Source organism: Sparus aurata, chromosome 21, assembly GCF_900880675.1.
Source record: "Sparus aurata chromosome 21, fSpaAur1.1, whole genome shotgun sequence".
NCBI lineage: Eukaryota > Metazoa > Chordata > Actinopteri > Spariformes > Sparidae > Sparus > Sparus aurata.
In genome coordinates, this window is record NC_044207.1 from 17838361 (window position 1) to 17854013 (window position 15653).

At 40.0% G+C, this 15653-nt stretch overlaps 1 protein-coding gene across 3 annotated transcripts in view; it reads left to right on the forward strand.

Annotated features, from left to right (window-relative positions):
• Positions 1-15653, forward strand: part of LOC115572928 (RNA-binding Raly-like protein) — a 47301-nt gene that overhangs the window by 12322 nt on the left and 19326 nt on the right. For 2 of the 3 annotated variants that reach the window (XM_030403436.1, XM_030403437.1), the window contains one exon: positions 5752-6029. In XM_030403436.1, coding sequence (XP_030259296.1) covers positions 5774-6029 — 256 coding nt within the window. In that variant the 5' untranslated portion in view covers positions 5752-5773. The remainder of the gene's footprint in view (positions 1-5751; positions 6030-15653) is intronic. The other variant, XM_030403435.1, reaches the window with a different exon arrangement.

A 15653-nucleotide genomic window follows, 5' to 3' on the forward strand; every position in this document is an offset into this window, starting at 1 on the left:
AGTACACAGACTTTGAAGGAAACTACAAACCATTAGTCTGGCTAATGTCTTGTGTCCATAAGCAGGTTTGCATCAGCCTTGAAATTCAAAACAGACACAAACACTTTCAAAGCATTTTGCCGTTTCTTTCTGGTGCATAACTGCTGTTGCTTGTTGCGAGACTGTGCCTTCAGGCTGTGGAGAAGGCTGTTTAAATCAGTAGCAATTTTTTTTTTCTTTAAGCTTTAACACTAAGGGGCTGCAATGGGTCTTTGGCTCAATTGCATGTCCAATTTCTACTCCTCTTCCTTTATTTCCCCCCAAAGGTCTGCTTCCCCTCTGAACAGAATTACAAGGGGTAGAGGCTGAAATCCAGCACTATGAACCCTCTTGCGTCATCAGTAGCGGTGCTTTATAGCATATTATATGATATTAGAGGAGCTGTACAAAGTGCAACAACTTCACTGCTGGACTTCAGTTACATTTCATATGCCATCAAAATGCAACATTGAAAAATGACTAAATTCTGGACTGTTATGCAAAAATCAGCAATAACGGTGTAACGTTCGCTAGCTCGCAAATTAGCTACTGAGATGTCAACAGCGTAGCAGCAGTAGTTATTAATGCTTATTATACAGAAAAGGGACCATAATACATTGAGACAACATTGCGCTCTCATTACCCTTGGTTTGAAGTGTGCCTCTGAGGTTTGGAGGGCCATGTAGCCATGTCTGCTAAATGACCTAAATGTAAATGTAAGTGTAGCCCTAATCCCCAGATTCCACCATGCCCATTGTGTTAAGGCCTTTACCTGAGCCAAGTGTGGCTGTTCTAGACAACATTCATGTTTCCACTGTCTGCGCAACGGCACATTTCAACAGAAGCAAACAGCATCAGAGCAACTCAACAACACCAAGCATGCCTGACGCTCTGTTTCTGAAATGCTCCCTGTGAGATACGAAGCCACTCAGAGGACAGAACAAAAGTGTTGGAAGAATGATGATGGTCAGTGGGTTGTTTGTGACAGCCACACAATCCTGATTAGTTGAGATTTTGAGTTGAACACTTTTAATGAATTATACCTAAGGATGTTTATTTAGTGTTCATGTTATATAATATTTTTTCAGGGGCTTTAAGAGAAATTCTTAAGAGTAGGCCTTAGTCCTGGTCGGTCGCGTGCTTTGAGGTAAGAATAGCAGTGACTCAGCTTTACAATCTTACTTTCAATTCTCTGCAGCTAAGACTGAATATAAAATAAACCATAACTTTTTTTTTCTTTTGTTCACTTCTTTCAGACTAGCTTCTGCAGTCTTTTTCTAACGCTGCTCATTCATCTAGTATTTCATGAGCAAAGTCAAATCAGTGCTTTCATTCAGCTTTAAATCCCAGCTCAGCAGAGGCTTACATTTCAGATTCACAAGTCTTCTTTAAGAACTGCTCTTACTTGCTTAATCAGCCCTCTAATGGCCTCACCTCTGTGCATTTGCCCTAAAGGGGCCATTCAATGCGCTTCACTTCCATCAGTCACTTGGTTGGTTGGGTTAGGCGCCGGAGCTGCGAGGCTTGTTCAAAGGTAGAGACGGAGTTGAATGAGATTTGATTGGATTGGATTGACTGGTGGGCTTTCCAGTCTCCCGCACTGTTGATAATTAAGTTAATCAACTCCAGAAAACTCGATGACTGCATTGCCACAGTATGGGCCTCGCCGCAGTGCTGAATTATCCTCCATTCTGTGAGGTGCGAATGCAGATTTTTTTTTTCTCTGAGAACAGCAGAGGAGACTTAGAGTGGATTATATGTGGGTAGAGGCAGGTAGGATGGGGAAAACTGTGATGGGAAGTGTACCCGAGAGGAGATCGACTGCAGGCAGTATTTGTGCGGATGTGCGAGTCATATTTTAAAGAAAATACCTGTAAGTGTTATTACACCTTCCCATCCTAGCCCCTATACGTACTCATTTCTATTCAGACTGAAACGTGAAACAGTCATAGCTTAAAACACCTTTACAAGTCTCCTGTTCACCTGAGCTGACACATCTAGAAAGCAGACCTGGAATCATTTACTCATCAAATCATTTACTCATCAAACCAGTTAGTTGATAAACAGAACATTTATTGCCAACTATTTTGATAATTCATTAATGTTAATATCATTTTTCAAGCAAACAAACTCTGGTTCAACTCTGAGTAAGCCATGAAATGAGTGCTATGACAATAAGAAATTTTAAAGGAACAGTTCACCCAAAGATTACTGTGTTTCCTCCAGTATTTTCTGAGACTGTGGCGCTGGGGTGTGTGTGTGTGTGTGTGTGTGTGTGTGTACAGTTTGGGTCATCATAATGTAATATTTTTACTTATGTCATAGGCTACTTAGGGAATTTAGGGAATGCTCTCACACAGCCATCATGAACTCCCCTGCATGGGCTTGGAATGAAGATTCATGTTGTAAAGAAATATTTTTATTATTTGTTTTAAGAGAGGAGTTATCCAAGTCAGAGTCCTGCACGGGTGAAAAATAATGTACTGTGTCGGACACAGATGTGGATCGGGTCGGACGCCTGAAGAGGCGGGTCGGGTTTTACGATTACCATTTTCAAGGCGTCACTTATCATCAGTCATTATTAGCGACAAAAAAGATAAGCATTTATATTTCATATGAGCTCATTAATGCGTGCTTGCGCCCTCCCAGAACTCCCATTCCCCACGCTGGCTTACTTTCACTTTTAAAAATTGCGTCCGTCCAATTTTCCTTCAGACGCCGGTATCAATTTATACCGGGTTGGCTCGGGTACGAATGTAATTTGTGCTACTGTCGGAAAACGGGTCGGATGCGGTTATAAGTATGGCGGGTTCGGGCGGGTTTGCAAAATAAGACCCGTGCAGGACTCTGCTCTAAGTGACCATTTTAATCCTCTAGCTAATTATCAAGCTAAATATCCAACATGCTAGTTAACGTCAAAGACTGCGGTGGAAGACGACGGTAAAATATTTCCTTTCTCTAACACTAGATTTATTTATGCCTGAATTTTTAAGGTGTGGCGGCTTTTATTTTGCCGTGGCGGTGCGCCACAGTCAATTACATGTAGAGGAAACCCTGGATTAATATTATCTACTCACCCTCATGCTTAACCCAAAGTGAGGTGGAGTTGTGCCATTCTCCTAAACAACTAAAGTAGATGGGTGCTCAATAAATATTATTAATAAATAAACATCCAAAATAAACTTAAATGGGCTCCAGACGGCTTGTCCAGTGTAATCCAAGTCTCCGGAAGCCCTGAGATCCCAAATAGTCTTGTTTCTTCTTTCTTACAGTATTTTTAAGGTGAAGTCCTCATTGTAGCTGCTCTGAAGTGGGTGCACAAACTGGACCACATGTCGAGGGTGTAAATAACATCTTTTCTAATCAATGTGGAATCTCAAGAGCCATTAAATGTTTTTCATTATATGTTTTTGTCGGTTTTTACGCTTTCAAACAAGTCCCCCATCTACTTCAGTTGTTTTGGAGAACGCTGTAACGCTGTTTTGCTGTAAAGCTCCACAGATGTTTTGTGGACTACAAATCTTAACCTGACTTTCCATCAGCATGACGGTGAGTAGGTAATGACTGGATTAACATTTTTGGGTGAACTGTTCCTTTAAGATAGTGTTGGGCTCTGGGGAACTATGACTGTAATTTTTGACATTTCTGACATTTTACACATGAAAGTGTTTATCAGGAAAATAATAGCAGATCATCAGATGATAGATAGATGTAAAATGTAAATTGATAATAAAAATAAGTCCAAGGTGAAACATATTGCATAATTAAGAACCAGTAACCAGAGAAAGTATACAACTGACTTGATGTATTTATTAATTTATTATAGAATATTATTATTCACGACATATTATTTTTTATTTGATTAATTATGTCAGTGCTAACAAAACCCACATCCTTTTTTTCTGTAACATGACACTGAGACTCTCTCCTGCCCAGCATGTTGACAGTTTCTGCTCTTCCAGTCTCATCAAAGCTTCTCCTGTGATGATAAAGTACAGTTGTGAAATGAAGGTTCATTGTGGGAGGTAAAAAAAGAAACACACACATGCGCACACACACACACACACACACACACACACACACACGAAACCAACAGAGAGTTCCAAGAAGCAGCCGCCTGAGAGCTACTTCCTCCAGCTGTGAGTGGATGTATTGCCATGGCGACACTTCCTGATCCCTCCAGAGGACTGAAGCATTATGGGAACAAACAGTGCAGCTGCAGGGGGGTTGTAATTGATTTGAAGTGTCCAGGCAAATCCTCTTTGTTTTCTGTTTGACGGTTATAAGGCTGTCATTGGCACATACAATATGTGTCGTTAATACTTGTGGAGGAAGAAAAATGTTAATCCTTTAAAGTACCAACACAGCATGGAGTAAAATACTCCATTACAAGTAAAATCCTGCTTTCAAAACCCTAAGTAGTAACCTAAATTTGTTGTAATCTGTAATTATTATATTACTATTAGTAGTATGGTCTGTAAGAAACAAATAACTGTAGCTGTAAAATAAATGTAGTAGAGTTAAAAGTACATTATTTCTCTCTGAAAGCAAGTGAAGTAGACGGACATACGACTCAAATGAAGTACAACTACCTCAAACTGTATTTACAGTACAGTGGTTATTACATGGACTGGCTTTAAGTTGTTTGCCCCACAAAGAGGAAGAAAAGAGGTGAAACACAGTGTCTAAAGATTCGTGTGACTTTGGTGTGAAGTGCTATTTTAACACAGTCCTCACATATAGAACAATTTCACACGTCTGGATCACAGCTGCCGTGTCAGAGTTCCTCTCACCTCCTGCCGACAACAATCTGTCTGAGCCGTCGTGTTCCTTACGTTCTCCGATTATACAGGCGAAGATGATTGCAACACCTGCAGAAGCTATGTGGTGACTGCAGAGCTGAAGTGACGACTTGTCAATTTATCGATTAGTTGAGAGCACGGACAACTTTTCAAATAATTGCTTCATTGTTAAGCGAAAATATCTCAAAACTCAGTGTTTCTGGTTGCTCAATGTGAACATTTGCCAACTTTCTTTGATCGATTGTATTTTAGGGTTTTTACATTGTTCGTTAGACCAGATAAAAAGTAGAGCTGCATACATTAGTCAGTTAATTGATCATCAGGAAATTATTACCAATTCCTTTTGGCTTTTATTTTTTGTCATTTTTCAGGCAAAAAAAAATATCCTACTTAATTGAATATATTTGGGTTTTTGACTGTTGTTTAGATGAAACAAAACCTTGAAGACCTGATCGTGGATCCTAGAAAGCTGGGATGGACATTTTCTTGCTCTTTTTTAAATGTTTAATAAACTGCAAGGATTAATCAAATATTTAGGAAAATAACGTTCAGCAGTCAGTAAGGAAAATAATCAGCACTTGCAGCTCTACTGCAACTAAGACATCAGGCTGAGCTTTGGGAAATTGTGACAGATTATCTTATAATCAAATAGGAAAATATGACCCAATTAATCAAGTCGTTGCTGTGATTAATACATTGAACTGAAAAAATCCTCTGAATGTTTGTCAGAGCATAGGGAAGCATTTTTCTTTATTTTGACTGTCCATCGTGGTTTCAGCATGAAAAATTCTCTCTCGATTATAGACAGCACATGGCCTCAGCTCTGCTTGTTGTTTACATTCCACTGGTGCTCACTGTCTGGCCTTCTGTGTGTAACCTCCACAGTCTAACCTTCCTGGCTTTCTGAGCAGTGTGCCACTGTGTCTCCCAGCAGGCAGTGCTGCAGGAATAGGATGACTGGGAAGACCCTAACCAGCAACGTGACCAACAAGAATGACCCGCGCTCCCTCAATTCCCGCGTCTTCATTGGCAACCTCAACACGGCCGTGGTAACCAAGGCCGACATTGAGGCTATCTTCGCCAAATACGGCAAGATCGTGGGCTGCTCGGTGCACAAGGGCTACGCCTTCGTCCAGTACGCCAGCGAGAGGAACGCCAGGGCAGCCGTGGCTGGGGAGAACACCAGGGTCATCGCCGGACAATCGCTAGGTAATGTTGTGCTTTGTATTCTGGTTACAGTGTGAATATTTTCTGCTTAAGTTATGCTTACCGTGTACGGTAAGGGTTGCACAGGGAGCTGCTTACACAACATGGTACATCCTCAGTGCTTGGTCCTGGTGGTAGTGTATCAGTTCAATAGTTTTGACTGTTAAATGGATCTCAGTAGCACATGATTATATGTGCAGATATTGGGGTTGGCGGGTCCCCCTCAATATTTAGAACATGAGTATTTGCAGTCCTCCTGTTACTTTAATTGTCATATGCGTATGTTTTCAAGTGAGATGGCACCACAGTAATGACCGTTTACTTATGCAGAGTTATACCAATTTATATATATATTTTTTTTTCCGCCAGCAACATTGACAACCAACAGCACATGTATTGTATCAACATTAGGTAATCCACCGTGGAAAGGCTGGTCTTTCAAACATGGGGGCGCCAGAGCGATCACACCCAGTGGTAGCTTGTATTTTTGGTTTTATTTTAAATTAAACTTGGCTACTGGCTAGTTAGCTTATTACTATTAGCCAGACGTCCTACAGTTCAAGAAAATAGGTCCAGAATAAGTTACATACTGCCCCTTTAGAATACATGATACCGTATCTTATTTAATTGCAATATCAACTCTGTATCTCTGCTTTCTCCATTTTCCCTGTCTTGTTACCCAATAACTAACCCTTATCCTTAAATTGGCACTAAGTTGGCATTAAAAACTAAACATGAAGTACATATAAAAGCAAGGCAAGAGTCATAAAAGAGGGGTCAATACCAATTATAAAATAGGATTTGGTTTGAGACTGGAAATATATGGATTTAGTCAGTCTGAGCGAGACCTTCAAGCCTGTTTTTTCGAACTAAAATGATCACCTCTTATATTAAATCAATATTTCCTGAAGACCTCAAGCTTCCATCTGGTTCATCGGGTTTATGGAGAAAAGTTCTGGGACATATTTTGATGTATGTTGTTAAATTTCATTGGTATAACCTTAGAAACACGAGGCTGCAGAGAGGACGGGAGGCAGGCAGGCAGGAAGGCAGGCAGACAGACAGATTGACAGATAAACAGACAGCAACAATGAGGAAACATTCAGAGCCCAGTCCTCGAGGGCCTTCTGTGGATCCCTGTTAATCTTCCTTATATTACTTATTGATTAGTTCGCAGCCTCTTCCATGGAAAATAAAAGTCCTCTCCACGTCCTGCTCTCTCATTAAATATGATTAAGAGCGCTGCGGGGTCACATCTGTAATTCCACTGTGTTTGCCCGGTTTCATGCATTTTTCGTGTGTGAAATTACATATTGAAGTGGTAAAACTGAAAGGTGGAGTCTCGTTCACGGTGATTTGCTGTATAATTATATGACTCAGGAGATATTATTCGACTAATACAGAACTTTATGGCTAAGATTCTGTGCCTAGTAGTGAAACTGGACCTGCTCGAGCAACTGGTCTGAGGTTTTATTTTGGTAGTTTGGGCAATGATTTCTCTTATTGATAATAAAAACTTAAACTTGGCTTCCTGGGCGATATTAGAAAAAGGCAAAAAAATAGGAAGATTTGTTAAATCAGATACACAAATCCAAATATAAGGCAAACATATCTGGAGGAAAAAGTGATGGCCAACAGTAAAAGTATGAACCAAACCGGCTGATCATCAGTAACATTTCTTTTTTTAAATGTTTTTTTGGCCTTTTTAGCTTTATTGATAGAACAGCTGAAGCTATGACAGGAAACAGGGAGAGAGAGGGGGGAAGTGACACGCAGCAAGGGGACCCAGGCCGGGAGTCGAACCCGGGTCTGCTGCAGAGCCTCAGAAACTTTAGTTTTTTACTCAAAATAAATAAGTTTAGATAATCTGGCCTTACTGTTGGGTTGTTTCAAACCTCATGAGGAGCAAAAGGAGGCAGATATGACTCAAAATGAGACCTGAATAACCTCCTGTTCAAAGCTCAGCTCAAAGATTAGATTATCTGTTATAATGCTTTTCTCCTCTCACAGCTTGTTGCAGTTGAAAAAAATACAAATCTCCAAAGATTTTAAAGCCTGACAACAGCTGAGTTGTTATTATTGTTGCTCTGTTCTCAGATGTCAGTATTTACTTAGGTGAGTACATTGTTATCACATCTTCTCGAATTAATGGCTGAAACTAGGAAAATGTTGCAATAAAGTGGAACTACCCTTCAAAGGAACAATTCTACCTTTTGGGTAATAAGCTTATTCACTTTCTCGCCAAGCATCAGATAAGAACATTTATACCACTCTAATGTCTGTATTCTAGCAGTTAAGCATAAACACTGGAGGCAGCAGAAATGATGAATGAATAAAAAAATAAAAAGCTTGTATGTAGTTAAGTACATTTTGATGCTGAATTCCTACATATAACATCTTTAAAGAGATAGTTAAAGCTAACTGTCCCCATAAAGATATTATAATTGATATAATTTGTTCATTTGTGGCCCGAAATGTTTCCAACAGTGTTCAAACCAAGAGAAAAGCTTACTTGGGGTAACAGTGTTTTTCATTTTGTTGCCATCACTAGTTCCAGGATAGGGGAGACAGTGGGCGCGAGTCAACTTAACACGAATAAAACTTACAGCTCCAGTCGGGGAGATGTTAGATGTTACACCCAGCGATGGAGGTCGGCTCCACAGATTGCTGCTGCAGTCAGGTTGATAAAGGGTAGTGAAGATAAATCCACCTTTCAGATCCCAAAAGTTAAAATGTAAACTCTGTGCTCTCCTCTCGTCTCCGGATCCGAGCAGAATTCAGTGTGAATTTGGGTGTTTATTCCTCCAGCAGGTCGTGCTCTACACCTCACTCTCTCCTCCAGAGCTGCAGATAGTTTTTACTATTTCCTCTAGTGTCACATGGTAGAGTTTTTAATCCTTGAAGCCTCATTGGCTTCGTCATTTAATGTTTGCTTAATTAGTTTTTAAGGACACATTTCAAGGTCTCCACCACGGTGTCATTAAAGTGTTTTCTTGTAAATGCTGGCCAGATTTTGGCCATTTGTTCATTCATCAGACGTGATCAGTGACAAGAAAAATAATTTGTAAAAACCACACGGCAGAAATACCCACACTGCTGTCAACACAAATTCTCATGTCCTGTCTGTCTCGTCCTGTCTGCATCATTGCATCCACTTAAAGTGGCTCCTCTCATTGTTATTCACACGATAAACCACAACATTTATATCATCTGAGGAAAACAGCATCCACAAAGGCTCCCAGAGAAAGGAAAGGACATCTCAGGTGAACATGTGTCTTCTGAACAAAGGCAGTGAGAGCTTAAATCACATATATCAGCAAGCTATTCCTTTGCATAGCTCGACATATTGCATCTCCACTGGCTGCACTTCAATAGCGTCCCCGTAACCACAGACAGACACACACAGTATATTCAGAATGTTATCAATGCACCACAAGTGTCAGAGGTGTGCCTTCAGTATTGCCTGCCTCTGCTTTCGAAAAGTCATCTATTTTTCTTTTATTCTGTGCTGCCCTGTGAAATTTAACCCTCACGCCTTATCTTTTAAACATGGACTTCATATGTGATTATGAGCCATATTGCCACAGGGTGCAGCCTGCAAGATAAATGAATTCTTATACTCAATTACACACAGTGATGGGCTTCATGAATAAAGGTACGTCATGAAAGGAGGGTCAGAAACAAAACTGTGAAGGAAGCCAAGATAAAGTGCTGGCAGTACAATACGGTGCAAATAGCTGATACATTCATATTTGTACATGGCATAGGCTGTGTACCATACTGACATTGTTGACATCAGTAGGTGGAGGGGGTGATGGTGGAGTTAGAGGCAAGAAGTCTGGCAAGCCACTGACTGCAGTTCAAGCCTGCGTTTCAGCATATGTTAAGGGGACCGTGGACATCTGCAGATATGTGGGCATCTGCAGATATTTTAACGAGAAGTCTGGAAATCTCCAGCAATGTTTGTGTGGCGACAAAACCGGGTATTTTTGACGAGAAGTCGTGACATTCTTCGCCACGTTTGTGGTGACAATCCGGTCATCTTCAGTTGTGTTTCTATGTCAAAAAAACAGGCATTTTAAACCAAAACATGATCTTTCGCTAACTTAACCATGTGTTTTTTGTGCCTAAACCTAATCAGATTATAACAAGTCTTGTTGTCATAACATAAAACTGTAAAATGTAACTCAAAGAGATAATATTTCAACGTATCGGTCATTTGCAGAAACACACATTGCCAACATTTATCCAGGTGATTAGGTCGGGGAGCTCGGTCTGCTGAATGACCAGAACGCCTCATGCTTGAGTAGATTTAATAACCACAAGATGCTAAATCTTCAGCTTTAGCTTTACTCAATTTCATTCCTTCAGACATGACTGGGTTCCCGACATGATGGCTTTAAGTAGTCCACGTTAATAAAAGTGACATTCAATCACATCGGTGTTTGGCCTCAGACAGCAGCTACTTAGATCCTGATGAAGCTGTCTGCCAGTGATGAAGAGCACACAGGGGGAGCGTTTCGTTCTTGTTTCACCAACTCAGCATTTTCTGCTTTTGTGGATAAGATCTGGACACAGATGAATTGATATTTTAAGGTTCATTTTTCATAATCAGAGCTAGCTGTGATCATATCTGCCTCCCTGACATCATTCGGTTCAAAGTGTGCGGGAGCTTTCATGTGCGGCAGCTGTCTGGCAGTCTTGGAGCGTCTCTCTGTGGCTGAAACACATACTGCAGGATTGATCAGAGGCGTTTTAAGGTCTTTTCTCATTACAGTCAGCGCTGCAAGTCATTTGTTCTTTGATGAATTGTGTCAGATGGCTGTTCGGGGAAAAATGTCTGTATTCTCTGTAATAATGAAGCAACAGTTTGCAAATGTGTCTGTCAAAGCTCTAATCAAAGAATCTGGAGAACGTTTATGTATTTGATTTTGTAGAATAATATATATGTAAAATGAGGTGACACAGGGAGTTTAAAACAATATGAATTTAGAATTTACATCAGAAGGACATCAAACCAATAAACTATGATCAGATCATGGCAATTTTTTTATTGATTTGATGGTTATATATTCATCAGTGGATGGAAATGTGCATCTGCGCTCTGTCTACCAGACCTTCTTCCCTCCTGAATCTTCCGTCTGCTTGAACACTAGATGGTGCTGAGAGAATACCAGTGAGGGCGCCACCACCGAAAACTGGGACATCTTATTTTGTCCCTCAGCATGTATGATTCATTTGGATCCTCAATAGTCAAACTCATGCAGGGAGGATAGCCTGCAGAATATTCAGCCACATTTTCCTGTTAATGAGTCATTTGTATGCAATGAAAAGAAGCAAGTTGAATGATTTGTCTCTGCTGTTCACGGTGGCGGTAAGCAGCTCGGAAACCGATGACACGTGGACCGTGTTGTGTATAGATATGACGGTGGTTATGTTGTGTTGGTGGTTAAGATGAGGCTGACGAGTGTTTCAAAATGAGCCTGGAAGAACCCCATGAGAGGAAGGAGCTCGTTGAGCACGGTTTAGTTCGTTTTCACTCCTCACATTAGATAATCAGAGCTCTCTTTTTTAAAGCGTCTCCAAAGATGTCAACAGTTGAGGAAGCCGGCGTTTGATTCCAGTGACTCGCCTTGAAACAATGAATCCGTCATGCTCTGCCTCTGTCTTTCATGAAGCTTTTAGTTTCTTGTCGTTTCTAATCGAGAACAGAGAAGCTGGGTTACTATTAAGACGTCAGGCTGTGCGCGAGACAGCTGCGAACCCCGTGTCAGTGTAATTAGATATCACAATTACAAGGCTTCATCTTCAACAGAGCCCAAATGCTGCAACAGCTGGGGAATCAGTAGGCAGCTTCCCCCCCTGGGTGCTCTGCTTTTTCAATCCGTCTCTTAAGTCCACAGCCCATCCACTTTAAATTAAATTTGCAAAAAAAACAAAAAAACAGAGATGAATGGGAGACTTTGGCAGCAGGAGGCTGATTTGCCATTCCGAGAGATGAAAGTGTGCATTTGATTCACTCGTGACTCTCTTGATGAAGGTTTTTTTTTTGGTTAATCTGCCACAAATGGTTGTTGAATTGTTGCGGAATTGCGTGTGTGAGTCTGTGTTTAACGGAGAGAATCAAAAAAGCAAGACATGTTTGGATGGTTTTTCATGATATTGTAATTATCAAATACACGCAATTAACCTTTTTTTCTGCTGTAATACCGAGCATTTCTCACTTCATTCAATTATTTGTTCTCAGTAAGTACATGTTTTATCCCATGTTCCATTAATTCCTATGTCTGTAAAGTATTTATTTATTAACATTTTTGATTTGATTTTGATTTGATCTTTCCGTATAAGTAAACTGCTAATATAATACTTTCACTGGGACTATACAGATGCAAAAGCTGCAATGTTTACACGGTTTAAGTAATATATATATACAACGTACTTGTGTTTTACGTTAACTGTGTGCATGTCAGTACACGTGTCTCACGAGTACTATACATGACGAGATATTCATTGAAATATATTTAGGTGATAAAATTGTGCGTTCACGTCTTCTGTTGTTATTCAATGCTGCACAAAACAATGTCAGCCGTGGGTCATAAGATTGTACAGTGTGAACGTGTTGAGAGTCGTCACTCTGGCTCTACTGTATATGGATCTTTTTAGTGTCTTTTAGCTCGTTGTTTTGATTTTACGGCATTCAACTTTATGTTTTATTGATGATCTCACGGCGCAAAAGTTGTTATAAACCGGGGTAACGTTCCTTCCCAACACCAAGTTAGCGATTAGCTTGTAAACATAATGGAGTATTTAGAAGCTACGGAGCGAAATGTTTCCCTCAGGCGAAGGTGAGGAACAAAACATTAAAAGGAGTTAAGGTTAAAAGGAGAATCAAAAGCGAACTTAGATTCATCAGGTGAAAGGATTCATGACTCATACCTGTGTGTTTAAAGCCCCCTACAGTTTATTTTGGTAGTTTTATATTTCAGGTTTTTTTCAGAGTACTTTCCTGGCAATGTTGATGAGACACACTGTTAGCCAAATAACTTAATTTTGTACTCACCTGATTGAATACATTTGATGTTTTAACGTAAAGATACAACTTGAAGTCATTTTGTTACTCTGCACATTCAGAAAACAACGAAGGCCGTAGCTGCCAAGAGAAGTTTACGTTTTACAATTTAAAAACAAACGTGAATAAATCTGAAACAACTACTTAATTCAGTAATTAGTTAATACCTTACCTTACCTTAGAATAACAGCTTCAATATCATGTTGATGGTAGAGTGTCTTGTAACAGGGTGAATGGTGTCTCTATCACTTGTTTCTGCACTATGTAACTTCAGTGACATTGTTTACTTTACATACAACACACAAGTTTACAACACATAACATTGTTATGATGTAACGAGTTGACGGTGGTGTTCCACTCAGAAACTGTGGGGACTACCAAATCGAACAAAATGACATTTTTTACGTATTGTTGCTTTAATAGACTGAAAGATATATTGATTATTGTTTGTTTTTCCGTCATCACGTATGACAGTATCTTAATATCTTTGGGTTTTGGACTGATTGGTCTGTTAAACAAGGTATTTTAAGTAATGTCTTAACCCTCTAAGACCCACTGTTGTAATATTACAACGTTACCTTTAGCCACCCTAAAAAAAATCTGTTACATTTTATCTTGTTTTTTACCACATTTACATAGTCATTGGGTCCTATTGTTTAGTCTCACGATGCTATTGGATAGTACATTTGTTTTTAAGTCCGGCCTCATGGCCATGAACTCACACAACCTCTCATGGTTTCCTTCGGACAACATTGCTTTGTTTCATTGGACTAAATTCATCAGAATCAAGTAAGTAAAATGTCTTTTATATTTTTTTTTTGTTGTTATTACAATGTCTAGAACATGTACATATGTAGTTTTTGTAGAATAGATTCATCAAGCTTCATTTAGAGCTTGTTATATAATTGTTGTAATATTACAACGTTGGGTGAGTGTGGTAGTCAAAATAGCAGGCTTGTTGCAGTGGGAACAAACAGGTTGTATTCCCTCCACTACACCACTGCCTGAAACAGTGTGTTTTTTTATACATGGAAAGTATACATACTACCCTTGGGTTCAATTTTGACTGATTTAAAAGTTTATCTCTAAAAAAATGTAGTTAATTTGATCAGACTGACCTAAAATTCCACAACTTTGTCCACAAAGTGGATATCAACAGACATTCAGTTCTGAGAAAGGTGAACATTTTCCTGAATGTGGATGTGTGGATATAAGTGGGGGTATGCATGTTTTCCTTTTAGTATGATAATTAGAGGGCTTTACAAGCAGTTTTGTCATGTCAAGGCAGTATTGTGTGACTTAATGGCTGGTGATTGGGATGCACATTTCTTTTAGCATGATAAGTAGAGAGCATAGGCTAAGCCATCAACATTTACATTTAGGGCATTTAGCAGATGCTTTTGTCCAAAGCAACTTACAATAAGCAGACAGTATTGTCTGCCTGGAAAACATTGGGGAATTCATTACATGGGAACAGCCAGGCAGGTGCGCCTGCCCAACTGTGACCTTGAGGACGAGAAGAGCTTGAAGAAAAAGGGGAGAGGAAGCGATGACGTCAGAGTGGAGGGGAATCTCAACATCTGTGCTGTCAAATGGTGTGACAACAGGGCCATCACACTTGTGTTATCCTTTGCTGGACCTGAAGCTGTGCAGAAGATTCAACGCTGGGACAAAGCCAGCCGAACCTACACTGAAGTTGAGAGGCCTTACATTGTTGGTGTCAACAACAAGTTCTGGGAGTTGTGGATTTGTTGGACTCATTTACAGCCAAATAGAGGTCCCCCATCAAATCCCGTCGCTGGTACATGTACATCTTCTGGCACACCATCATCCTCTCTCAAGATCTCTAGCAAAGAGACAATGAACAGGAGACAGTTTCAGGCACAGCCAGCATCCTCTCTCATCCTGGTGAACATGGCGCTCCAAACTCCAAAGAGAGGACGACCATCTTCAGGCCAAGGGAGCCCAGCAACAGTGACATCAGGAAGCTCTCTGACTCCTCAGAAGAGACCATCCAAGAGAAGGGCACAGCTCCATTGGGTGTACGCAAGGACCTAGTTGCACATTTCCCAGTGAAGACAGGGAGAGGAAGCTGCAGACACTGCACTAAAGGATACACTAAAGTGCAATGCAGCAAGTGTGATGTTCACCTCTGCTTTTCAGAGGACAAGAACTGTTTTTGGGACTTTCACTATGAATGAAAGTCAGCCATGAAACGGAAGAAAAGGAATGAAGAAGTCACTAGAAAAAGCTATTTAATAAAAAAAAAAAAAAAATTCTTCATAAAAATATGAATGTGTGATTATTATTAATGTTATATACCTTTATGGGGCTAAGTAAGCAATCAACTCTGCAAATGAATCCTTAGTTGTTCTAAATTGTTGTTCAGAGAACATGAGTACACATACAAAATTCTGCTCCCACCTAAGCCCAACGTTGCAATATTACAACATTTCTCTAAAAACGTACATAAACATTTTTTTTTCAAAAACTCTTTCATTTCTGCATCAGAGGCCTCCTACAACAACATCTGAAGGGTCAAAAAATTTTTTTTTTTT